The sequence below is a fragment of the Panthera leo genome, chromosome D3 (genome assembly GCF_018350215.1).
Source record: "Panthera leo isolate Ple1 chromosome D3, P.leo_Ple1_pat1.1, whole genome shotgun sequence".
Classification (NCBI taxonomy): domain Eukaryota; kingdom Metazoa; phylum Chordata; class Mammalia; order Carnivora; family Felidae; genus Panthera; species Panthera leo.
This window is the reverse complement of record NC_056690.1, coordinates 496,856-522,250: the sequence shown is the minus strand read 5'-3', so window position 1 is coordinate 522,250 and position 25,395 is coordinate 496,856. Positions and strand designations below refer to the sequence as shown.

The 25,395-nt window shown below is 57.8% G+C and overlaps 2 protein-coding genes and 1 long non-coding RNA gene across 9 annotated transcripts in view; 1 reads left to right on the top strand and 2 right to left on the bottom strand.

Moving 5' to 3' along the window:
- Positions 1-3,756: 3,756 nt before the first annotated feature.
- P2RX2 (purinergic receptor P2X 2) lies at positions 3,757-6,934 on the top strand. Of its 5 annotated transcripts, XM_042910228.1 has the most exons (12): positions 3,757-3,941; positions 4,069-4,204; positions 4,305-4,376; positions 4,484-4,559; positions 4,630-4,726; positions 4,885-4,965; positions 5,090-5,228; positions 5,601-5,731; positions 5,884-5,974; positions 6,091-6,156; positions 6,237-6,314; positions 6,474-6,934. In XM_042910228.1, the coding sequence occupies exons 1-12, from the start codon at positions 3,766-3,768 to the stop codon at positions 6,576-6,578; spliced, it is 1,248 nt and encodes a 415-aa protein (XP_042766162.1). In that variant the 5' UTR covers positions 3,757-3,765; the 3' UTR covers positions 6,579-6,934. The 5 variants fall into 5 exon arrangements, with proteins under 5 accessions (XP_042766162.1, XP_042766164.1, XP_042766161.1 ...); XM_042910230.1 differs by lacking the exon at positions 6,237-6,314; XM_042910227.1 differs by having other exon boundaries at positions 6,237-6,934.
- On the bottom strand, positions 5,222-7,308 carry LOC122203424. Its single transcript, XR_006195177.1, has 3 exons — positions 6,914-7,308; positions 6,144-6,263; positions 5,222-5,346 (listed from the first exon to the last, which is right to left on the bottom strand). It is a non-coding gene; the product is annotated as an uncharacterized LOC122203424 (long non-coding RNA).
- Positions 7,309-9,007: 1,699 nt separating this feature from the next.
- Positions 9,008-25,395, bottom strand: part of POLE (DNA polymerase epsilon, catalytic subunit) — a 45,507-nt gene continuing 29,119 nt past the window's right edge. For all 3 annotated transcript variants that reach the window (XM_042910288.1, XM_042910289.1, XM_042910290.1), the window contains exons 30-49: positions 24,726-24,938; positions 24,265-24,474; positions 23,917-24,060; positions 22,560-22,700; positions 22,242-22,395; positions 22,059-22,165; positions 21,723-21,899; positions 21,417-21,640; positions 21,102-21,322; positions 20,605-20,809; positions 20,006-20,179; positions 18,932-19,057; positions 17,732-17,864; positions 16,166-16,361; positions 15,165-15,296; positions 14,831-15,024; positions 11,380-11,580; positions 11,039-11,164; positions 10,039-10,128; positions 9,008-9,905 (exon numbers count right to left, since the gene is read on the bottom strand). In XM_042910288.1, the coding sequence (XP_042766222.1) occupies positions 9,792-9,905; positions 10,039-10,128; positions 11,039-11,164; positions 11,380-11,580; positions 14,831-15,024; positions 15,165-15,296; positions 16,166-16,361; positions 17,732-17,864; positions 18,932-19,057; positions 20,006-20,179; positions 20,605-20,809; positions 21,102-21,322; positions 21,417-21,640; positions 21,723-21,899; positions 22,059-22,165; positions 22,242-22,395; positions 22,560-22,700; positions 23,917-24,060; positions 24,265-24,474; positions 24,726-24,938 (3,282 nt within the window). In that variant the 3' untranslated portion in view covers positions 9,008-9,791. The remainder of the gene's footprint in view (positions 9,906-10,038; positions 10,129-11,038; positions 11,165-11,379; positions 11,581-14,830; positions 15,025-15,164; positions 15,297-16,165; positions 16,362-17,731; positions 17,865-18,931; positions 19,058-20,005; positions 20,180-20,604; positions 20,810-21,101; positions 21,323-21,416; positions 21,641-21,722; positions 21,900-22,058; positions 22,166-22,241; positions 22,396-22,559; positions 22,701-23,916; positions 24,061-24,264; positions 24,475-24,725; positions 24,939-25,395) is intronic.

Here is a 25,395-nt window from a genome sequence, read left to right as displayed (position 1 = left end):
GTCAGGCTCTGTGCTGACAGCTCAGAGCCTGGAGCCTGCTTCGGATTCTGTGTCTCCCTTTCTCTCTCTGCCCCTCCCCCTCCCCCGCTGTGATCTCTCTCTCTCTCTCTCTCTCTCTCTCTGTCAAAAATAAACTTATTTTAAAAAAGCTTGATGCCAAATCTTGCCAGAAATCACAGACGCCAATAAATTATTCCCTGAACTGTGACTCCCATATTTCGAGCACGAACCCCTCACACTGGGGCCTTACCCGCCCTGCCTCCTTTGCCACCTCCAAGGAAAGGCAGTGTGGCCCGGACCGGGGCAGTCGGCCCAGGGCAGCAGCCTCTGCACGCTTGCACACAGGGAAGCAGACCACACGGGCAAATGCGTGAAGCTGGACAGTGCTCGCAGAAAATCTCTCCCTGGCCGCTGATAACTGCTCAAGCGTTCAGTGCTCCTACCTTTCTATCGTGGGCTCCACCTGCCCCTCTGTAAGGGAGACCGGCCAAGCCGTAACTCCAGAACAGACTCCAGCCCCCAAGGGAGAATCCACAGGACCAAGGCCAAGGGAGTCCTGGGCAAAGCGCCGCAGACTCACCAGGGCAAGGCCCACCTTCCTCTCCTACCTCCTTCCTGGCCCCACCTTCCAGCTGACCAGAGTCTCCCCCCTCTGCAGGAAGGACCGGATGGAAGCAGAGGAGGCCGGGCCACACAGGAGCCCGGGAAGCTTGACCACAGCTGCTGCAGGCCAACCGGCCAGACAGCCAGCACTGGGTCAGTGGCTGTGGCTTCCCCAGTCTTTCCCCTCTTCCGACTCAGGACCAAATATGCCCTTAACCGATCTAGTGGGATGCTCGCCCCCCCCCCCCAAGTCCCCTGGGGGCACCTGCACCAGCCTCGCACCACCAGCATCCCCACACACCTGCCTGTGGGTGGCTGGATGCCAAGCAGGGGTTTGTTCTCATCGGGGGTGCTCTTCGTTTCTCTCTGCGGAGGTCGTTCATTCAGTAAACATGTATTTACTCACTGTTGACTACATGCGAGGCTCTGCCCAGGGAAAGATTGCGTGTGCCCGCCCCTCCTTGCCCCCAAGAGTGCTTGGTCTAGTTTGGGAAGTGGTCGTGTCAACAAAGAGATGAGGCAGAAGGAGGTGGGTGGATTTAGAGCCAGGAGGGGGTGCCGGGAGCTGGGACGGTTAGCGGTTAGCGAGCGGCCCCTGGCGGCGGGTGGGCGGCCGCGTCTGGACCTGCAGCCGGCGGGAAGCGCTTCAGGACGCGGGGCGGGGGCGGGGCTGGCGCAGGAAGGAGGGGCAGGCGGGAGCGGGGGGCTGGGCGAGAACCCAGAGCGACCCCGGCCCGTCGCGACCGGGGTGTCGGGGATCCGCGTTCGCGCAGCGTTAACAACGCGCGCCAGAGTTCGGTGGCCTGAAAGGGCAGTTGGTCACATCATCTCTCGGCGCGTGTGGGTTGGCCGGGCGCACGGCAGGGGCCCTGCGGAGTCCGAGCGGCTCTGCGACCCGGGCCGGGAATCGGGCCACGAGCAGGAGGGAGCCCCGGAGGCAGCGGGCGGAGACGCAGGCGTGGCCGGGGGTCCTCCGGGGGCAGCTGCGGGGTCGAGGGGAGCAGAGTGGGGGCTGGTAATGGGTCTGGGGTTTCCTTTAGAAGCGGTGTTCTAAAATTAGATTGTGATGTTTGTACCACCGTGTGAATATACTAGAAACAATGAATTCCGTACTCCAAATGGGTAAATTGTATGGCGTGTGAATTTTATCTCAATGAAGCTGTTTAGAAAAGGAAATCTAGGGGCGCCTGGGTGGCTCAGTCGGTTAAGCGGCCGACTTCGGCTCAGGTCATGATCTCGCGGTCCGTGGGTTCGAGTCCCGCATCGGCCTCTGTGCTGACAGCTCAGAGCCTGGAGCCTGTTTCAGATTCTGTGTCTCCCTCTCTCTGACCCTCCCCCGTTCATGCTCTGTCTCTCCCTGTCTCAAAAATAAATAAAAAACGTTAAAAAAAAATTAAAAAAAAGGAAATCTAATTTTATTTTTATTTGGGACTTTTACTTATAACTAGGCTGTTTTTACATTGTTATTTACAGATATGTTTATTCTATTCTTGCCGTAGAGTAATATTTCCGGTTAACCAAACGTTTTAAAATTCAGTTGAATAACTTTATTTTTTCACTTGTAAAAGGCATTTTTAAGTAAAAACAACAACAACAAAAACTATTATGAGACTCACTCCTCCTAAGACTAATTTCTTTAACGTCTTTGAAAGTTTCGTGCAAATTATAAATTTAAAAAATATTTTTTAATTTTTAATGTTTATTTTTGAGAGAGAGAGACAGAGACAGAACAGGAGTGGGGGAGGAGCAGAGAGGGAGACAGAATCTGAAGCAGGCTCCAGACTCTGAGCTGTCAGCACAGACCCCGATGCGGGGCTCGAAGTCGTGAACCACAAGATCGTGACCTGAGCCGAAGTCCGAGGCTTAATCAAGTGAGCCACCCAGATGCCCCTCAATTTTAAATTTTAATTTATACAAATTCCGTGGTTAGGGTCTACACTGGTTTTCTCCCAGCCTGGAGAGTTTGCCTGGTGTTTTCATTTGACTTTTTTTAATGTTTATTTTTGAGAGGGAGAGAGAGAGGGCAAGCTTGTGAGGGGCAGAGAGAATCCCAAGTAGGCTCCACACTGTCGGTGCAGAGCCTGATGTGGGGGCTCGAACCCACAAGCCGCGAGATCATGACCTGAACTGAAATCAAGAGTCCCACGCTTGGGGCACCTGGGTGGCTCAGTCCGCTATGGGTGCAAGTTCACCTCTGGCCATGATCTTGGGGTTTGCGGGTTTGAGCCCCGCATCCGGCTCTCAGCTGTCAGCGCAGAGCCTGCTTCCGATCCTCTGTCTGCGCCCCCGCCCACTCTTCCTCTCCCCCGCTTGTTCTCTCTCAAAATAAATAAATAAACTGAAAAAAAAAAAAAAGGTTAATTAGATGCTAAATGAATTGCACCTAAATAAAGCTGCAAGAAACGTGTCATTTTGTGAAATACCAAAATAACGAAGTGGGGTGAGGCTATGAAAGGGCTCAAAAACACCCACAACCGCTTCGGTTTGCAAAGAAAGCGGAAACGGACCGAAGCGGATAAAAGCAGTTAGGGGCCTCAGCCCAAGTCCAGGACAGACGCCGGGGCTGGGCGGCTGCGTGGAGGAGGGGCGAGAACTGACGGCTCAGAGCGCGCCCGTGGCTCGAGCAAAGGGGCCGTCTGGGCAAAGGAAAGGGCCCAGGTGTGTGCGAGCCTGGCGGGGGCGGGCGGCCGGGGGTCTCTGCCGAGCTGCGGGGAATCCAGGACTGCCCTTCGGAAATGCCCTCCTGAGACACCTAACCCCCCACGGTGTTCCAAGTCCGGGCACGGGACACAGGGACAGCCCCTCGGGGTCAGGGCGCGCCGCCGTCAGACGCCGCCGGAGACGCCAGGAGGCCTGCGGAGCCTCGCCGGGTCTTCCTCCCGCGTCTCAACAATGTCCCCGCGGCTCCGCGTCCCACCGCAGGGACGTGCGGGCCCCCGGGGCGGGCGGGGCGAAGGCCGCCGCCCGCGCCGTGCCCGCGCCGGGCCCACCTGGAGACACCTGCCAGGTGCGCCCCCGCGCGCCCCAGGGCCGCGCGGCCCGGCGGGGGTGAGGGGCGGGGCGCGCGAGGCCACGCCCCGGGGCGGCGCCGCGGGGCTCCCCTGCCCGCGCCCCGAGCCCGCAGGGTGCGCCCGCGTCGCGCCCCGGGCGGAGCTCCGGGCCATGGCGGCCGCCGAGCCCAAGCCCCCCGCGGGGGCGGCCGCGGCCGGGCGCCTGGCCCGAGGCTGCTGGTCCGCGTTCTGGGACTACGAGACGCCCAAGGTGATCGTGGTGAAGAACCGGCGCCTGGGCGTCGTGTACCGCGCGGTGCAGCTCCTCATCCTGCTCTACTTCGTGTGGTGGGTGCGGCGCGGCCGGGGGGGCGGGGGGGGGGGGGCGGGCGCGGGGCCTCGGGGCCCCGGGAGGCGGCGGCCGGCGGGGGGAGGGTCCCGGGTCGCCTCCAGCGCGGCCCTGCCCGTCCCGCAGGTACGTGTTCATCGTGCAGAAGAGCTACCAGGACAGCGAGACGGGCCCCGAGAGCTCCGTCATTACCAAGGTCAAGGGCATCACCTTCTCCGAGCGCAAAGTGTGGGACGTGGAGGAGTACGTGAAGCCCCCCGAGGTGCGCCTGCCCGCCCCGCCCGCGGCCGCGCACCCCGGGACGGGACCGACCATCCCCTCTCCCTGAGCCTCGGCCGACCATCCCCTCTTTCTGAGCCCAGGGAGGCAGCGTGTTCAGCATCATCACCAGGATCGAGGTCACACCCTCGCAGACCCTCGGAACCTGCCCGGAGGTGAGGCCTGGTGGAGGGCAGAGCTGGGGCAGAGGGAGGGGCCCTGCCTGCCTGGTCAGCTCGCCGCAGAAGGCTCGGGGCCCCTGACCCAGGCGGCTCCTCCCTAGAGCGTGAGGGTTAGCAACGCCTCCTGTGACACAGACGAGGACTGCGTGGCGGAACGGCTGGACATGCTGGGAAGCGGTCAGTGCGCGCCGGCTGGGGGTGGGGCGGGGCGGCGCCCCTCGCCCCCTGAGCGTCCATCTGCCCGCAGGCCTGCGGACCGGGCGCTGCGTACCCTACTACCAAGGGTCGGCCAAGACCTGCGAGGTGTGGGGCTGGTGCCCGGTGGAAGACGGGGCGTCGGTCAGGTGCGCACGCCCGGTGACCCCACCTAGCTGGGACGCAGCTGACACCCCAGCGCGACTCTGTTTTGCTCCCTTCTCTCCTCACTGGCCAGGACTGGGGATGTACCGGGGAGGGGTTCGGGGCGGGGGAGACTAAACACACCCAGTCTGTGCCTCCTCAGCCAGTTTCTCGGCAAGATGGCTCCGAATTTCACCATCCTCATCAAGAACAGCATCCACTACCCTAAATTCCAGTTCTCCAAGTAAGGGCCACCAGGCTGTGGTGACCACGGGTCGGGATGGGAGCTACGTCCCGGGAACGGGGCGTTTGCGGGTTACAGAGCTTCTGCCCCCTTCCCACCTGACGTGGCTGGGCCCCGTCCTCAGAGGCAACATCGAGCACCGGAAGGACGGCTACCTGAAACGCTGCACGTTCGATGAGGTCTCCGACCCCTACTGTCCCATTTTCAAGCTGGGCTTCATTGTGGAACAGGCAGGGGAAAACTTCACGGAGCTCGCACACACGGTGAGGCGGGCAGCCGAGGGAGTGGGCGGGCCAGCTCTCCTCCAGGTGCCGGCTCCTAGCCGCAAACGGAGGGCCTCCATTACAGCCGCCCCCTTTGCGGTCTTGGCCAACCCCGGCCCTGTTCGGGCAAAGGAAAGAGAAACACAATCGGCCGACCGGTCTGGGCACGCATGGCTGCTGCTGAATTATTGACTCCCGTTCACACGGCTGGCCACCAGCGTACCCCCGTGCTTCGGAAGCAGGGCGCTCGCCAGGCACTCCTGGCTCTCGGCCCTGAGCGGCCCGGGCACAGTCCCAGGGCAGGACCCACGGCTCCTGGGGGTCCTCTGTGCGGCCTCCCTGACACCCGTCCCTGTGCCCACTTCTGGGCAGGGTGGTGTCATCGGGGTCATTATCAACTGGGACTGTGACCTGGACCTGTCAGCGTCAAAGTGCAACCCCAAGTACTCTTTCCGGAGGCTCGACCCCAAGCACGTCCCAGCCTCGTCTGGCTACAACTTCAGGTACCTTGGCCTTGGGACGCCTGGGTCCTCATCTGCCCTGGCTGTGGTGGCTCTAAAAGAACAGGGCAGGTGCTCCAAGGTCCAGGGGAGCTTCCCATCTTGGGTGATGGGTGGGCACCCGCCACCGTGCTCCTCAGGGTCATCTGTCCCAGGTTTGCCAAGTATTACAAGGTAAACGGCAGCGCCACCCGCACGCTCATCAAGGCCTATGGGATCCGCATCGACGTCATTGTGCACGGACAGGTAGGCCAGCCTGCTTCGCCCAGGGCCCAGCTGGCATGGCCTCATCTCCCCCACCCTCCCTTGAGCCCCACCTGCCCCGGACCCAACAACCATCTAAGGCAGCCTCCTCTGCCCAGGCAGGGAAGTTCAGCCTGATTCCCACCATCATTAATCTGGCCACAGCACTGACCTCCATCGGGGTGGTAAGGAAATGCATGCTGGGCACGGGGGGCTTGGGTGGGGGGGTCTCCTGGGCCCTCACGTGTCGGTCTTGCTGGCCCAGGGCTCCTTCCTGTGTGACTGGATCTTGCTGACGTTCATGAACAAAAACAAGGTGTACAGCCATAAGAAATTCGACAAGGTGTGCACACCCAGGCGCTCCTCTGGTAGCTGGCCTGTGACTCTGGCTCTTGTTTTGGGCCAGGCTCCTCCCCCACCCTGTCCCTGCTCTGCAGACCCAGGCCAGTCCCTGGCCGCCCCGCCCCCATGGCCTTGCCCTGCCTCTGCCCCTTCTGAGCAGATGGCCGACACCCCTGAGCAGACTGTGGGACCAGAGTTGTGTGCCTCCGAGCCTTCCCGGCAGGACTCCACACTCACGGACCCCCGAGGTTTGGCCCAGCTCTGAGCCCACCACATGCCTTCCATCGTGCTGTGTCCAAGGCGGGCCTGATGGGGGCCTGAAGTCTGGTCCCGAGACCAAGCCGCCAGCTCCCCTGGGCCCTGCCCATGCACCTCAACACGCTCTGAGAAGCTGGGAACGAAAAGACCCCCCGCGCAACCGGGCAGTGGGCGGGCACGAAGTGGGTGGCACCGGATCCTGGCTGGCCCCCCAACGTCCCCGGGGCCTGGAGGAAGGGGTGAACTCCTGCCGCCTCCTCCTCCCTAGCTGACCTCCTCACAAACTTCTCACCCCTCCCCACCCAGACCCTTTGCTTGCTTCATAGCCAAGAAGTCACATACCCAGAGTCCAATAAACCTGTGTCCAGAACCTCTGGCCTCATTTTTTGGGAGAAGCATCTTGAGGTCCTGAAGACCTAGGCAGTAGAGGGTCCTCGCGCATGGGAGCTGTGGGTGCCTCTGGTCTGTCCTCTAATCAGCCTGGGTGCAGACTGCATGTTGTATCCAAGCAGGGGGACAGGCAGAGACTGGGTGCATGAGGAACCCAGCACCTGCCCTTCAGTCAGCTTGCTTACCAACCTCCTGGGGTGGGGAGGGGGGTGATCCCAGACCCACCCTCAAAACATGTGAAAGGATGGGGACTCTGGAGGAAGGAAGACAAGGGGTAGGTGAGGGAACTTGAAACAAGGACCCAGGCGGGGCAAGAAGTTGGTGCTGAGGGAGGGGGATGGTCATGGGTGAGGTTGAGGGGGAGCACAAGCCAGCAGATAACTAGTTACCACACCCTCAGATGCCACAATGGTCATTATATTCATCGGCGCTGCCTGGTGCCTGTCTGGCCAGGCCCCCCTCCCCCAGGGGCCGCCAGAACTTGGCCGGGTGGCGGTTCCCCTAGCAACACGGATGGTGAGCACACAGGTCTACGGCAGCACATGCTGTGCTTTGCACAGACTCCCTCAGCCGGGATCCCTCTTCCGAGGTTGAGCGATAGCTCGGGGGGTCCCCATGTCCAAATCATGCTGGCAGGTAGCCAGAGCTGGCCATCTCACCTGCCCACACCCAACAGGGGGGCCAGCAACAGCACACACCTAAGCCCCCCGGCCACCTTGACGTGAGGATTCCTCAGTCACCCAAATGCCTGCAATACCGTGTCTGGCTCCCTGATGTCCAGTTTTGGAGAAACTGGCTTTTCCAGTTGGGCCTGGGCTGCAGCTCAAGAACCACGGCCAGGGGTTCAGGTTTCCCATTCCCAAGCACGAGAGTGACCCCAGGACCCTTTGCTGTCCCAAACGCTCCAATCCCTAAACTGGCCTCTGAGGGACCCACCCGGCACTCTCTGGCCCTGCTATAAGGACAGGGAGTGGTATGCAGGCCCCCAGCCCCTCCCCTCCCCTCTCCGGGGACATCTCTGCTCTCTGCTGCACTTCCAGGAAGCCTAGTTAGCTCCCCTCCCCATCCCAGCCCTAATTTGATTTGCTCTCCATCTGGGGGCTGATGCAGGCTCTGTCCACCTTCCAGCCAGTGTCAAGTTTCTCGTGGCCACGGGGCCTGGGCACACGCGGAGCACAGGACCCAGGAGCCAATGCACCCAGTTGCAACAGAGGTCTTTTTTCTGTCCTCGCACAAACACATGTAAAAATTTTCAGGAATGCAAAATCCAAAGAGTAAAACTGAAGTTAAAGCGTAAAATACTAGGAGATACTTGGAGAAGTCAGGCAGCGATGATGAACTCGAGCTGGGCCCGAGCGGACGCTGGCCCACGGCTTCCGTACGGCCTCCCTGGAGGCCGCCCATTTGGGGTCTGAGTTTATGATTCAGTTAGCCTGTGTGTTGCCTTGCCAACCTGGCCATTCTTCTTTTTCCACTTCCAGTCTCATTTAGTTAAAAATGAAGTGTGAGGCGCCTGGTGGCTTGACTCTTGATTTTGGCTCAGGTCATGATTCCAGGGTTGTGGGGTCGAGTTCCGTCAGCGGGGAGCATGGAGCCTGCTTAAAATTCTTTCATCCTCTGCCCCTCCCCCACCCCGCTCATGCTTCCTCTCTAAAATAAAAAAATAGAACCTAACTACTAAAATGAAGTGTGGAGTTGGGTCTTTTGTGCTGGGGCAGGTGACGACAGAGGGACCGGCTCAGCAAAGTCTTCCTGAGGTCACTGGGACGCAGACTCCCCTGTCTGGGCCTCCCCCCTTTTCCAGCCCCACCACAGGGTCAGCAAAGAGTGAGGTCCCACATCTCCGCGCTGCACCTGCTCTCTGAAGAAACTGGTGGCAAGTGTCCAGGTTTAAAGGGGCCATGGTCCCGACTGACCCTCTCTGCAGGTGAGGGCCGCTGACCCTGGGCGTGCATGCCCCGAGTGGCCCCTGGAGGACGGGCAGGCCCGCAAGGGTCGGAGGTCTTGGACTCTGAAGCTAAAAAGCCAGAGCAGAACCGCTAGAAGCCCAACAAAACTGCTGCTGCCGTTTTATTCCCGTCTCTTCCCCCGACCAGATCCCTCAAACCGGAAGGAAAAAACCGACTGTCTTGCATGTGAAGGATTTCCCTATAAACCCAAGTGCTAACAGATGACGTTGAAGCCTGTGACAAACACGTGCATCCTCCCACCCATGCGCGGCAGTCTGAGCCCGGTGCTCGTGTCTGTCCCCACCCCCACCTGCAGGTTCAGAGGGCAAGGGTGCCACACCCGATTCCAGATCTCGCTGCTGCAGGCAAGGTGACTGCCATGATGCGGGCCCCACCCCTGCAGACCCTACACTGACCAGGAAGTCTCCAGACAAGAAGCCTAAGTCCTGGGAACTCATTGTGGGAAAGATGTCCAGGTCCCCTCAGGGTTTGGCTCCGGATTCCCTGGAACAGGCCCACATCCTGCTGGCATCCAGCTATGAGACCGTCTCCGTGGTCACAAGTGATGAGAAACAAGGGCTGCAAACCCCACTAGTCATCACCAGACAGAAGACCCCCTCAACAGCAGAGGAGAGAGTGACAGAGCGGGACCGCAGGGAGGGCTGTCCACTCAGCAGGAACCGCCCTGGAGACCCCTCTCAGGCCAACAGTGGGCTGCCCTGACCACAGCTGGCGGCCTAGGCAGCCCCAGGTGGAGCCACCTCCTGCTCTGGCTGGCTCGTGCTTCTCTATGTGACCTGCTCCTTTTCCTCGGTGCTCCGTCCTAGCCAGGGTCACAAATCTGGAAGTCAGGGCAGGGAATGGGGTCGCCGCTCGACTCGCTAATGGCCCAGCTGAAGGTTCTTCTGCAGCAGCCACTCCAGGGTCTCCATGAGGTACGACATGCCATAGTGCTGGGCGATGTTCTGGAAGATTCTAATCTGGTCCATGAAGACCTGCAGAAATGACCAGAGGAGGCACAGGGATGTAAGGCATAGGCTCGGGTGTGTAGGGAGAGAGGCAGATGGCAGAGACCAGAAAGGGCAAACGGGAGAGGGGGGGCAGCCAGGCCAGCCGTGGGACCCCCACCTTGGTGCGGACGGTGAGGGCGAAGTCCCCGGCACAGCTGCAGTACACAGGCATGTTGGTCTCCTTCACACCCCGGCACTTGAGGCAGATCTGCAATGAGGAGCAGCCCTGGTCACCAGTGTCCCCTTCTGGGCCTGTGGTGGCCAGTGGTAACCAAGAGCTCAGCATGCCCACCCACCCGCCCGCACCCCCTCCACCCCATGGCCTTCAGCTCAACCAGGAAAGACCAATACTTTGTAACGGGATTTATCCAAACATGCCAGCTGCTTCCTAACACCCTCCCAGGGGGGCGGGCGGCACTGCACCCTTGCCTCTGAGTCCCAGGGACCTCACCCCTGTGCCTTCCTTGGGTCTCCCTATTCCATCAGAGCAGATGTGGGCTGTTCCCTGCCCGGGCCCTGACACCCCTTCACATCCTCTCATCAAGAACACCCCTCTATCGGGGCGCCTGGGTGGCGCAGTCGGTTGAGCGTCCGACTTCAGCCAGGTCACCATCTCGCGGTCTGTGAGTTCGAGCCCCGCGTCAGGCTCTGGGCTGATGGCTCGGAGCCTGGAGCCTGTTTCCGATTCTGTGTCTCCCTCTCTCTGACCCTCCCCCGTTCATGCTCTGTCTCTCTCTGTCCCAAAAAAAAAAAAAAAAAAAAAAAAGAACACCCCTCTATCTAATGCTGACAACGTCCCTGTTTCTCTCTCCCTTCCCTGTTTGTTGTCTTTACACTTGCCATGACTCTCACACTCCATTCTGCTCACCAGCTACCCTCTTCCATTACAACAAAAGGTGCATGGAGCCAGCACCCGCCCCTGCAGGGGCCCCAGAGATGCGTGACAAGGAGTCAAGAGGAGCCCTGATCCAAGGGCCGGCCACCTCAGAGCACTGAGTCGGGACTTGAGAACTGTGCACACCTGTGGCTTCTCGGGGTGCAAATCGCTCATCAGGAAGCCCTCTGCCCACTGGAGAGGGGGCTGGGGTGGAGTCCCCCACGCCAGGCCTGCCACTCACCAGGTCCTGCAGAGTGAAGGCCATCAGTTTCTTCTGCACGGCTTCCACCAGGGCCATCTCAATGACTGATGAGTCATAGGCAACCAGGCAGTTGGAGCAGAGCCACTGAGGCAGCACAGCCCCGTCCTAGGCAGGGGAGGAGGGGGCCGGGTCAGCGGTCCGCCCAGCCTTCCTCGGCAGCCAGGGCTTCCCAGGGGCTGGGCAGGGACCGTGTGGAGCCAGCTGGGGAGCCGGGGGGAGGGGGCTGCCGGCCCGCACGCACCACCGTCACCGCCACCGTCTATCAGGACACCGCACCGGCACACAGGAAAGGTGTCTGAGAGCCTCCCGGCCCCGCCCACCTGAGAGAAGGAGGGCTCTTTGCACAGGTCCAGGTCCCGGCAGAAGTTACAGCTGCGGCAGATGACCTCAGGGAGCACGTAGGAACGGCAGGGGTCTCGGAACTGGGCCTCCTCTGAGAACTCGCCAACGTCCACCAGGCGCAGCAGGTCCCGGTTCAGCTTGTTCACCTGGTTCGTGATGTTCGTGTCCAGAGACAGAACCTTCAAAGAACAGAGCGTCAGTGACGGCCTCGTGGGCCGGTCTCCATCGGGAGCGGAAAAGCCTGCAGCGGACTCTTCAGGCTGCAGCTTCTCAGCCCCGCGCCCTCCTTCTCCCGCTGGAAGTGAGGGGGGCTTCCTCAGTGCGGCCCTGCGAGCAGGTTTCCGTCAGCTCGGGGGGACGGGGGCACTACGTGCTCCTCCTGCCGTCCTTCCTGGCTCCCTCCTCCTCAAGGACAGGAAGTCCTAAATCTGCGGGGCCGCACGGTCTCATCGGCAGAGTGCGTGCTCTCAGCCCCGACGGTGGGGGTTCCCGTGCCAGCCCGGAGCCCGCTGGGAAGCCTGGCTCTCGTGGTGGTGCCTGCAGAACCACAGGTGAGGTGTCTCCTCCTTTTGTCCATAATGGAGAGGACAGGACAGGACGGACCTCTTTAGAGGTCCCTCCCACCCCTAAAACTCTACTGTCCCAGCTCAACACCAAGAACACCACAGAACCAAAGCCCTCTTAGAAGACATTTTTGGGAGAACTATTTATGGTCAGATTCGAAGCCCGCCACCCCATCCAGTGAGACAAGTAGATTTCGGCAAGCAGGTAAATTTGCAAGTATGTATAACGAGGAGCGACAGCCTGTTAGTATGAAGCTAGTATGTTTGCTTAAAACATACAGTTTATATATCTCCATTATAAAAAAAAAACTGGATTGAATTAAAGAGGAAAACAAAGAAAAAAGATTTCACTGGTAAATTTACCAAAAATTAAGCAAAAAATAGTATTCTACACAGTATTCCAGGAAACACAAAAGGGAAAACACTTCTAGCTCGTTTATGAGGCTATCATCATCCTGATACCAAAGACAGCACAAGAAAACAGCAGGCCAACCACCATCACGTGCACTCAAAAATCCTCAACAATACCAGCAAATTGAACCCACCAATGTATAAAAAGGATGATACGTCACAACCAAGTGCGATTTACTCCAAGAATACAAGCGAGGCTGGATTAATATTTAAAAATCAGTGTCATGTCCAGATGGCCATCAGACATATGAAAAGATGCTCAACATCACTCATCATTAGGGAAATACAAACCAAAATCACAATGACGTATCACCTCACAGCTGCCAGAATGGGCAAAATAAAAAAACACAAGACATAACAAATGTTGGTGAGGATGTGAAGAAAAGGGACTCTCTTACGCTATCACTGGGAATGCAAACTGGTGTAGCCACTCTGGAGAATAGTATGGAAGTTCCTCAAAAAGTTAAAAATAAAATTACGCTATGATCCAACAATTCCGCTACTGAGTATTTACTCAAAGAATAAGCAAACACTAATTCAAACAGATATATGCACCCCTGTGTTTACTGCAGCATTTTTTACAATAGCCAACTTATGGAAGCAACCCAAATGTCCACTGATAAACGAATGGACAAAAAAGATGTGACACAAGATACAAATATCCATGTATCTCTATATATTAGCAGTGAACAACCGGAAACTGAAGTTTTAAAAAGTCAGTGCTATTACGATGGCACCAAACAGCCTGAAAACCTTAGGTGCAAATGTGTGTCATATTTATATGCTGAAAACCCCAAACACTGATGAAGAAAATCAGAGGCGACCTAAATAAATGGAAAGAGATAGTGGTTCATGAATCAGGAGTCTCAACACTAAGATGTTGTGGGTGCCCAGATGGCTCAGTCAGTTAAGCGTTCATCGGACTCCTGATTTCAGCTCAGGTCATGATCGCATGTTCGTGAGTTTGAGTCCCACGTCGGGCTCTGCACTGACAGTGCAGAGCCTGCTTGGGATTCTCTCTCATCTGCCCCTCCCCTCCTTGTGCTTCTGCGCTCTCTCTCAAAATAAATAAATAAACATTAAAAAAACCCAAGATGTTAATTCTCCCGAAGTTAATCTATAGATTAAAATGATTCTAGGGATACCTAGGTGGTTCAGTTGGTTGAGTGTCCAACTTCAGCACAAGTCATGATATCATGGTTTGTGGGTTCCGATCCACACAGAGCCCGCTTTATTTCTTCTGTGCCCCTCCTCTCCCTCTGTCCCCCTCTCCCTCTCTGCACCTCCCCAACTCGCGACCGCGTGGAGGACCGCATGTACACTCTGTGTGTGTCGTGAAAGGAGCCAGACCTAACCGGCCACATAATCCACAACGTGGGATTCTGGAAGAGGTGGCCGTGCAAGGGCAGATCAGTGGTTCGGGGGGAGTTAGCTCAGGTGGAGACCGTTTGAACCTGCCCGCAGCACAGCCCCATCGCTCTGTGAAAGCTTGAACAACTCACTGCACAGACTGAATGTGACTGGGTCGACTTTAGAGAGTGCACGGACATCGGACAGACAGATCAGCGCATGGCAGGGGTGGGTGCGATGTTTGCGGGACGGTGAAATGCCCTGCATCCTGCCTCTGCCACCACTCACAGAACACACACCCACAATGGTGAAATCTCACCGTACGTAAGCTATACCTGAGTAAAAATAAATTTTAAAAACCCTGGAGTCTAACAGAAGAATAAAATGGCAAACTAAACTATTTCTGCACCACAACCAGAAGTCACCTGATCCTGGAGCATCCTGTAACTGAATGCCCAGGAAAGTGCTCTCTGAGGGGTGACACCGGCACAGTCGCTATCTGGTAATATTATCCCATCGCTGACTCCGCCCGCCTTTCCCAGAAAGCATTTAGCATCCGAGCAAGCTCTCCTCTGTGATTTCACCACAGCCTGCTCATTGTGGGAGACTGTTCCTGGTCCCGGCCCTTGGCCCCACCAGATCCACAAGCACCGCCATTTCACAGCTCGCCCACTCAGCAGGTGCCTCTCACCAGCACCCCCAGACCATCCTACCCCAGGGCCTTTGCACCCTCAGGTTCTTCTTCAGGTCCGCACGCGGCTGGACCCTCCTGCTCAGTGTGGTCTCGGGCCCCAACTTCCTCATCTACCCTGCCCTTCTGAGGCCACCTCAGCCCGCCTCCCCTCTCTGGGCTCACCTGTCCCTGACTGACTTGTCCTCGCCCTCACTGGACCACAGGCTCCGTGAGGACAGGGGGGGCTCTGGTCTCCTCCCACTTCTAGCCCCAAATGCCTCACACAGCAGATGCAAGGAATGAGCAGTGAGAGTTCGTGGAATCAACAAGATTGTACTCCTGGCACCCTCGCTTCCCACACACACCGACACTCTTGTGAGTGCTCGCGTTAGCGTTAAGCATCTCTGCCCTGCACACGTGTCGCGGCCTCACCTTGCACACGTATTTGATGAACTCCAGCGCAGGGTTATTGAGCAGCAAGTGAGAACCAGGGAGGACAGGGAACATTTTTGAGAGCTCAGTGGCGTTCCGGGAACCCGTGACTTTCTTCTGAATCTTCTGAGTGATGGTGAAGAAGTTCTGAGTGAGTTCATTTGCCACGTAATCTTGAGAGAAGGTGATCACTCCTGGGAAGGAAAGGGATGCGGCACATGCTCCCCATTTTGCAGTGATAAGGACACTAAGGGAAGGACACGGGGACCCCCAGAGCAGAGGGCTCAGGTTCCAGGGACAGAGGGGTGGCCTCACGCAGCAAGGGGGTGCTCACCAGGAAGGGCTCCGGCCACCGCCTGGGCCTCTTGGGAGAGCTGGCTGGGCCCCCTCCTCCGCAGGGGGGTGCTCCCCGGGACACTGCGCCTCAGCTCCTCCTTCATGCTGTGGTACACGGCCACAATGTATGCTGCAGAGACAGGCCACAGGCCTTGAGAGTCAGGACCCAGGGGGCCCTGTGGCCGGTCGGACCTCCAGCCAGCCTGGGCTGAAATATCATTACTAGTCGTGACTCTTGGCTGCATTTGGATGAGCCAAAATCAATTGGAAAAATGGAAATAAGCAGGGCACTTACTGAGGCCCAGGTCCAAGTGCACCTTAGTAGGGAGAGTGCCGTGTAAGCCACACTCACCAACCTTCCTGCCGCACAGTGACACAGTGACAAAACATGGCTCATAACAAACACAAGTCTAGGCTCCTGGTGTCGGCACGCCTTCTGAGGTAGCCCCCCAGGAGTTTCAAAAGAGAAGTAGAGAGAGACTCAAGGGCGAGCACACATGCAGTTATAAACGAAACCACCGCTGTGGCTGCACATCGCTAGGTCTGAGTGGTGTTCCCGGCCCTCGCCACCTGCTCTCCCCTAATGACGAGCTCTGTGTGACAGAGTGTAATGTATACACTTGGTGTGCACGTGATCTCAGACACCCTGGTTTGTAAACACCGAACCTTTATTAACACTGCACCTCTAGACCCAAGTCAGATACAGAAGATTCTGACACAGAAGGTGAGCCTCAAAGACCAGCCAGTGGGCAACTGATTCAGGAAGTTTCCAATCTTCTGTACTTGGTGTTTACTTTTACTTGCTCTGTGTGCACACGCAAGTCCTGGGACTTGCGGACACGCCCCAGGGCAGAGGACAGGGGTCCAGCCCCGCAAGGCCGGCGCAGCCAGTGCACGCCCACCAGACTTGACTTCCCCTTTACCTCCTTGCATGCAAACACGCCAGAGCCACGTTACTCCCACCGCCAGACTCCGACGCAAGCCAGCGGGCCGGCTCACCCGAAACGATCATGAGGAAGTAGCTCTGGCAGGAGGCTGCCTGTGGCAGGAACTGCACGATGTTCCAGTTGTTTTCCAGCATGTCCTCCACGTCGGGCTCCTGGGCACCTTCCTCCTCCTCCTCTTCCTCCCCACCTTCCTCCTCCTCCTCCTCTTCCTCCTCCTCCTCCTCTCTGCCTTCTTTTCGGGAGTCTTGCTGTAACACAGACGCAACACACTTGAGTCATTCTACACCTGGGTCTACTGACCCCTTGTGCCTCGTGAGATGCTCATCGAGTCGTTCCACATCCCTGAGCCTGAGTCAAAGTCCCGCAGGACGGCTCTAAGGACGAGGCCACTTAGGTGATGAAGCTGCTTAGGTAACGCACCCGGTGTGTACTCAGCAAATGCTGATCGTGATTCTCACTTTGTTCTTCCAGGGAATTCACTTTAGAATTCTTTAACTCCCACCTCCCAGGTAGGGAAGATTCACGAGTGGGTGACCTTGGGTGACTAGATCTCTTGTCTGAATCCCACACGTCCTGGGACGGTGACAATCCTACCCAAGGGGCCCTACTGCAGATATCTCCCGCATGACCAACTTCCCCTCTCAGTGGCGCCTTCCACGTCAACGTGTGAACTCCGGCATCCCCCACACCCTTCAAGCAGCATCCACTGCCTTCTCCTGATTCAGCTACGATACCTGCACTTCCCTCCCATCGAGGTCTCCACAGACCTCCTGCCCCAGCACTGAGGACGGCCGGACCTTGTGCACACGCCACACACCCTGGCCAGGCTTGGCTCCTCTCACCCCACACGTGCTCTCCTGCCCCATCCATCTTATCATAGACGCGTGGCTCCACACCCCTGGGTGCACCCACACCCCCAGGTGTCACCTCCATCCATTCCATTGGCTTGTACACTCCACCTTCAAAACCCACCCGAGTCCTTCTCCCAGACTCCACCCTGCCCCCCACCCTCCCCTGGGCTGATGCTAACTGGGCTCCTACTGAAGCCTTGATCTCCTACGCTGTTGTCGACAACACGGGGCCCTAGTGGAGGCCCTGACGTGCTCCTGCTCAGAGTCTCTTTGTCACTAAAAGCCAAGACTCCAACTCGGCCTTTGGGCCCAAGGAGGCTGCCTGTGGCAGGAACAGTACGATGTTCCAGTTGTTTTCCTGGCTGCTCTGTGCTACCCGTGACCCCCGCCCAGCCCTGCTCTGTTGTCATGGCTACGCTGACACTGTACCCCCGGCCCAGTTCTTCATTCCCTGCTTGCCTGTCCCCTCTTTAGAGGCCTCTGTGACGGTCCCACCTAAGTCAGCCCCCTGCCCCACAGCCTGCTCTCTGCCCTCCCTCAGCCCCTACCGTTGCCAGTGCTGCACGTTCCCCATCTGCCCATTTGCTCACCTCTTCCCTCACAGATCCCCCGGGGGCAGCACGCTCTTGCGGGAACGGCTGCAGGATGGCGCCCAGAACTGGACCAGGCGCTGGACCCATGAGCACCAAACATGTGCAATGAGACAAAGACGGGCCCCAAAGCTGTCTCAGACCCCAGCCTGGGCTCTCCAGACTGTGACATCTTACCTGTCCACAGTGAATACTAGATGGGACGTTTCCTTTGATTCCACCATAGTTAGAGGGATCCATCCAGAGAAGAAACTCCCAGCACCGAGAGAAAGAAATCGTCAAGGAATGGAAGATCTCTTTAGAATGGACGCTGAAAAGAAGCCAAATAGAAACTGCTTACATGAAATCATTTTTTCTCCACTCTCCTCCTTTTATTTTCGTACCTGCTTACCCTTCACTTCTTAACAAAAACTTACGGTGGATTCAAACTAGATCAGCCCTCCAACTTTCCAGAGGACGTGATAAACCCGACGCTAAGGCGACTTCTGCACCAAGCAAGAGGGAGCGGCAGGGACTCGTGCTGAGGGACCAGAGAAGTAAGAGCCTCTCTGCGTGCAAGGAGACTACACAGAGCAGGGACAAGGACCGCTGAGTGCCCGCTCCCACCGCTGTCCGAGAGCCTCAGGACTCACAAGGTGCCCAGGGCTGCACTCACAGCAATCTTGCTTCACCAGTGAACAACAGTGAGCTCTAGACTAAACACGGCTCTGGCCCAGCCTACCTATAAATCACAAGAAATGCTCAAAAGGCCAATGTGTTTCCAAGTAAGAAAGCTCTAGAACATCTACAGAAGAATAAAATGCCAAGGTATCCATGAGACAAGGCATTCACATGTGTTCACAACTGCCGACATCCATTGAGGTATCACCAGGCTCCCAGGCAATGCGGAATCGGGAGAAAAACCTACCACTGAATACAAATCAGAACTGACACAACACTGAAATGGTTATTGACCCTGGATTCTAGTCATAAAGCTAGAGGAAAGACAGAGCAGGCTCAGCACACTCTAGGAATACTAAGACCCAGCTGGCTTACAGACACGTGAGAGGAAAACCACCCTGGACGGGATGAACGGCAGACTAAACACTGCACAAAAGGATTAGCAACTTTAAGGACACAACAAAGGAAATTACCCAAAAAGAAACACAGAGAGAAATAAAACTTTCAAAACAGATCTGCCTATATATAATTCTATACCAGCAACGAGATCTCCCAAAAATAAAGGTAAAATAAAGGCATCTTTGGACATCCAGTGGCAGAAAGAATTCATTACGAACAGATCCATGCTACGAGTGATTTACAGGAAGTCCCTCAGCAGAAGGGAAAGGACACCAGATCAGAACACAAAGGAAGGCAGAATTCTAGAAATGTAAACACCTGTTGGTGATGTACTCCACGTAGGCAATGGCATCTGCGACCCGCCGCTTCTTCGTGCAGAGGATGATGCGGTTGAAGTTGGCATAGACGACAGAGGACCCCAAGCGCTTGAACTCAGCGATGAGCCTGTAGACCAAGGTCACAATCACCGGTCGCGATGCCACAGAGGACACCACAAGACATCATGGGAAAACAAGCTAAGGATCCTAAACAAAAAAGCTATTCTAAATATGCCTGAAATCCAGACGCAACAGAGTGAAGATTTCTCGGGGCAAAACAAATACTTGTTTCTTTCATAAACAAAGCCAAAGAGAATCAAAAACAGGAGAAAACATGCTTTCACATCACACAAAAATGGCTAATTTTTACGTAGAAACAACTCATATAAATCAATGAGGAAAAAAACCAACAAAACTACAGAAAAATGGACAAAGGATATAAAAAGAAAGTTCAAGTTCACTTATTATGAGTACTGCAGAGCAAGAGTACACCGGGTTAGCACTTCACCACACGAGGCTGGCCCCAGTGTCTGCCGTGCTGGTGGGGCTGCGGACACACATTCTCAGTCTCTGTCGGACACACAAACAACTGTACAACTTCCACGGAGAGTGCTTTGTCGCTAAGAATCAAATTAGCGTCTTCCTATCCAGTCAAGAGATCTATCAAACCTGCACCAGTGCTTTTGCTAGAGATTATTCCAGAGATGTATTCCCGTGACCTTGGGCACGAGGCCATTCTTGCTTGGTGATCTGTAACAGCCTGAGTTCTGGAAGCAGCCCGAGTGCCCATTAGGATGATACATCCACACATGGGTCTCCAATATCTGCTCTCAACTACAGGTGCAGAACACACACACAAGGCATGAGGACTTGTGCCGACAGGACGCAGAAAGACCCCAGCACACGGCACACCTGTGCAGGATGCTGAGCAGGCTGGGACAGCAGCTAAGCACTCCCTGGGACCTTTACCGCCATGGACCACTAGCCCGGGGCGTCGGCCGGCCATTCCTGTGGATTTGGGGACTGGGGGGGCTGGGGTCAGCAGGGCCTGGAGCAAGCCGCTGGCAGCACTCACTGCAGGAAGAGCTTCTTCATCATGTTGTGGAGCGTGCGGTGCAGGGCGGGGTCGTGCAGCAGCGAGGATGGGGACCGGAGCCAGCGGTAAAAGTGCATCACCTGGTTGTCAGCGTAGATATTGCGGTACTGTGTGATCTCCTTCACCCAGCCCACCACCATGCTCTTCAGGATCCTGGAAGAAAGGCACGGAGGGTGGCCCTTCGTCCCTGATGCCAGCTTCCCCCTGTTGTGCTGTCGCCTCTGCCCCCTCTCCTCACTGTCCAAACCCTATCGCTGGGCCCTCATGTGCGCCCTCAGGCCTCACTCTGCACTCAACGCCTACAACACACCAATGGCCACAGGAAGGGGCCAGAATGTTGCCCGGAGGGCAGCAAAGCCCAGCGACTGGAGGAAAGAGCTTGGCCCCATATGGGGTGCTGGTTCTGCCGCCCTGGGGGAGAGAAGCCCCAGTGACAATGTCTTAGCTCTTAGTTTTCCAAAACAAGGGCAGAGGATAAATAGGTTTCTAATGTTCCTTCTAAATCCCAAGCCCAGCCATCCTGCCTAGGGAGAGGACTGGGCACACGAACAGAAGGCCAGGCTGTGCTCTCAGGGCACCTGAACGTGCTGGAGCAGAGGGCTGTCTCATCGTAGCTGGCCGGGGTGCCGGCGGCCTGATTGCCGGTGATCATGTCCTCCAGGGAGGCCTGCTGGATCACGTCGAAGCTGATGCCCACGCTGTCAGCCCCCTCCATGTCATTGATGTGGTGGGACTGCAAGATGGTGTTGACGGCCAGGTTCTGGATGTCCAGCTCCACGCACACTGCGCACAGAGACAGACACCCCTGTGGTGCCCGTGGGCCGACTGCAGCAAGTGCTACCTCAGGAAACACACCGCTCCCGGGGCAGCCGGGCTGGCTGACAAGCCTGTCACTGAGCGACTAAAGAGCCCAGCCCCGCTCGTCCCACACCCACGGATGCTGCTGCAGGCTCAGTGCCCACACCGTCACGGCCGAGCGCGGAGCATCCGCCACTGGGCGTTCCCGCCACCACAGAATGGCAATGCGTGGCGGAAACGCCAGCAGCCGGGGACCCCCGGTGCCTCGAGCACCTACGCGTGGAGTAGCAGCCCGGACAGTTGATCTCCACGCTGGCCTGGTCGTCGAACTCCATGACGAGGCGATTGTCGTCGGCCTCCTTGCCGCCCAGGTCAGGGCGCGCCGTGGGGGACAGCCAGAGCAGGTGGTTGTGGCGCTGCAGGTGGCGGGCAAAGAAGAGGTCGGAGCCGAAGGTGGAGATGTCTTCGGGCAGGTTCCCAATGGGGATGTGGAAGTACCTGCAGAGGGCACGGGGTCAGCCCCAGGGAAGGGACGGACGAACCGGGAACAGCCAGAGCCCAGAAACGGAGAAATGCCCTCCACTCCCCTCACCTGCTCATCTCGAAGGCCTGGGACAGGCAGGTGTCCAGGTTGAGGTAGTGGCGGATCATGCGCCGGGCACCGAGGCGCTGCCAGTCCAGGACTCCATAGCTGACCCTATCAGCCACGCGGACCGGCACCAGCGGGAAGTCCTCCAGGACCGGCACCTCGCCGGCCAGCCTCTTCAGCTCCCAGTTGGACTGAACAGCGATGAGTGTGGGCCCACGGCGCTCCTCCTGGACGTAAGGGAAGCAAGCGGCTGGGGGGGAGGGGGCGCTGGGGCGAGGGGCTCACACACAGAAGCCCCACCCCACTCACCTTGTAGGCCAGCAGGAAGCGCTGGATGGCTCTGCAGATGGTTTTCAAGTCGGTTTCAGCCCGAACTTCAAAAGTGTGTTTGGGGGGAGGCAGGAGCTCGGGGCCCACCTTCTCCATCAGGAGGCTGTGCTCGGCGGCGTACAGGGCGCTGAGGCTGGGCATCTGGTTGCTTCGCACCTGGACAGTGGGGGCCGGGTCAGCCCTCTCCCCACGCAGGTGCTGCCGCAGGGACCCCTTTGTGGCTCCACTTCAAAAGCCATCACCACAGGCACCGGGGGCAGAGGCCCGTCCCGCCCAGGGGCCTGTCCCTCCCCGAGCCCCTCGCCAGGAACTCACGGTGTCCAGCACGAACACAGACGCCCTGCGCTGGGAGGGCACAAACAGGCCAAAGAGCGCCTTGTGGCCTTGCGCGTGGTGGTACAGGTAGAGGTGGCGGATGCTCCCTGCGGGGCAACACGGCCGTCACCCCGACGTGCGTGGGAGGCCGGGCCGGGCAAAGGCAGCGGGCACACGTCCTACCTGGTTCCAAGTAGCTGAACTGGGCCAGAGAGCGCATCTCCAGGTGCTCGAGAGCAAAGGTCTCTGCTTCTCGGCCTGAAAGGTGTCTCACCAGCTGTTTATTGACCACACACACACAGCCCAGCTGCACCAGGGCCCGGAACAATAGCGGAACCTGGGAGAGGGGTGGACAGGGCAGGGTGAGGCCGCTGCCCGCGTGTCCTCAGCAGACACGCTGCTGGAGTTCACCGGGAAGGCGGCCCAGAGCTGGGCTGCTAGCCCGTCCACGCCACACGCAATTTTGCTTCCTCCATTCCATCCAGCTGGGAAGATGATCACCTGTGTCTCGTACACGCCCTCGATGTCTGGGGCCGACAATTCAGTATTGATCTCGTTGACATGTTCCTGATACATGTCCTCGGGCACCGAGTACTCGTAGAGGTTGTAGACCACGTTGGAGCGAGGAAGCACTCGACTGACCTGGTGAAACAGGGCGCCAGCCCGGTCACAAGGCTCACCGGTGACGTCTGCTGAACTCGCATACTCCGTGCATCCCTTAAATAGTCCTAGGGCTTGTGCAGCCGCAGCCACGTGAGCCCCTCAGAGCCCGTCTCTCCTCACAGGTAAAACGAAAACTGGAAGCTGTGGCTGTAGGTTCAAAAAGCAGCCTGGGGCTCATGAAAAGCAGAGGAGCTTTGGGGCAGTGAGGGGAGCAGGTGTCCCCAGGTTATTTTCCTGTTGTCTGCCAGTCAGAGGACGGGTGTGGGGGAGCCAGAGAGCAGAGCAGAGCAGGGCACCCAAAGGGAAAACCTCCCCACGGAAAAGGTGTCCTCCGAGGTTACAATGCAGCATCGCATCCAGGAAAGCGACAGATGGAATCCCAGACCATCTGTTCCCCGCCTTCACGCGCCCCGCCCTTTCCAGGGCCGCACGCCCCTGAATCCTGGTGGGGGCAGAGTCCCACCTTCTCCAGAAAGCCTCTGGAGTCAAGTCTCAGTTACAAACTCCCACGTCTCGTCGCAACTAGACGGCAGCGCATTCCGCGCGTCCCAGCACCCACTGCGAAATGCGCACGACAGCCTCAGTAAACGAGCTTCGGGCAGAACTAAACTAGCTGGACCCCACGACAGGCTAACCTACGGGCAGAACCCGGGTGCCAAGGGAACGGTGGGGAGCCAGGGCTGGGGGAGGGGACGATCTGCAAAGGGTCCCAGTTTGTTCTGAGGGAGATAAAACGCTCGGGGACTGGCTGTGGCAGAGGCTGCAGGACGGGACGCACGGAAAGCCACTGAACCGCACGCTTTCACCAAGGGAACCCTGAGGCATGTGACGTCTGTCCAGGGAGGCTGCTAACAGGAGAAGCGCCTATGGAAACAGACTCCAGCCACTGACACACGTCCCCCTCGTCCCTCCCCTGCTCCACAGACATCGGACGTAAGAGGACGGCGCCCCCAGGACACCGGCAACTCCAGTCCCTGAGCATTCGCTCTGTGCCCGGTGCTCCACAGACACCGTTTCACTCCTCACAGCACCCCGAGAAGGTGCTCCAGCACACCCGGCTCAGCGTCACAGCTCACCAGGCTTTTGTGTCCACAAAGCCCCATCCTTTATGTGGCTCCCTCATCGCCGGGGACACCACCTCAGAGGCGGGGCAGACAGCTGACCGCAGCGACCAGCAGCATGTGCTGCCCCCTACCTTGCGGTATGAAGGCCCCTCCTCGGCTTTAGCCACCCGCTGGTTAACATAGAACTGGCGGGGGATGTTCAGCCTGATGCAGTACAAGTCACTGCTGATGACGGCCCACAGCCTGAACAAGCCGGCCTGGCTGGTCTCACTGATCTGGAACGGAGAGAGCAGACCACGTGTCACCTCGACACAAACCGTGCTCACACTCCTGAGCGCTCTCCGGCACCAGCCCCAATCACAGGGCACAAAGGTAACGGAGGGTCCCCAGGATCGTGAGCTGGCCAGACACCCCTTCCCATCAGCTGTGATGCTGCCCTTGGGGGGCATCCCACCCCCCAAACCGATGGCAGTCCGCACCTGCACAATCTGCCACGGAAGGTCCAAAATGCTGCGGGCGGCTCTTCGCAAGAAGCCCCCCAGCCCGGTGGCAGGCCTGTCGCGGACAGCCCCGGGCCGAGGGTCGCCCTCTGCCACCTCCAGACGCCGCCTCTTCTTGCGACCCAGGCGCTGCCGGGCCTGCAGCTGCCACTTCTTCTTGTGGAATCGGAGCCAGACCAGCCACTCTTCCTAGGGCAGACGGTGAAGCAAGTCAGGAAGAGGGGGCAGTCAACACAACCCAGGAGCACGCGGTAAAGCAGGAACAGCCTTGCACAGCAACTGCACCGCACAGCTTCCCAGCGCAGGTGTCTCTGGTGAGGACGCCTCTCACCCATGCAGGGCCCCGGAGCTACGTAGCAGACTCCACGGGAGACCTCAAGCTACAGCTCGGGCCAGGCTGCTGCCCCCGCCCCCACCCACCGGCCACGTCGACGTGTCACCTGCGTGGTCCCGAGGGCCGGAGGCGGCCCCAAGATCTCCTGCCAGGGCACCGTCAGCTCCAGGTCCTGCGACTCCCCCTGGCTCTCCCAGAGGACGCGCTTTCTCCTGGTGGCAACAGGAACCACTGAGCGCGGTGGCTTTGCCAGGCCGAGGTCCTCCATGTCCGGAGCACCAAGGCTCTGTGTGCCTTCTGGAGCCTGGGCCACGCCCACCTGCAAAGACCCAGGAGACTGAAAACACCACGATCTCTCAGGAAACTCCGCCTCTAGAAATACACATGTGGGATCAAATGAATAGGCTAAGATACTTGTACACAAAGATGTGCATCTACTGACTGATCTGGTTCCAATTTCTAAGAGCGAAAAGGTCAAATAGAAAACATCAGTCGAGTACGACTATTTTTCCCTTGTTTGCTCTGGGATTCGCTCCTTTTCGTAAGACAGAATAAAATACTGCAAAGAACAGGTCCTCTCTTTTCCTTCCCAGCCCCCAGTGCTCTAGTTTACAGTGTGCTTTTGGGGGGTGGGGAAAAAAAATAGTAAAAATAAAGTTCACTTTGCATTCCAGCAGCTGAGAATTTTCTTTTGGCTCTCCTGATTTCAGCTAAGCCCTTCATTACACTGTCTTTAGTACTGTCTAGTGTCTCTACAGGTTTTTACTTCACAGTTT

Bases quoted from the DNA above. Each gene is read 5' to 3' on its own strand.
- P2RX2 (XM_042910227.1), top strand. From the start codon at position 3,766: ATGGCGGCCGCCGAGCCCAAGCCCCCCGCGGGGGCGGCCGCGGCCGGG. The intron at 4,560-4,629 runs GTCAGTGCGCGC...ATCTGCCCGCAG, and splicing joins GCTGGACATGCTGGGAAGCG to GCCTGCGGACCGGGCGCTGC. The intron at 5,975-6,090 runs GTAGGCCAGCCT...TCCTCTGCCCAG, and splicing joins ACGTCATTGTGCACGGACAG to GCAGGGAAGTTCAGCCTGAT.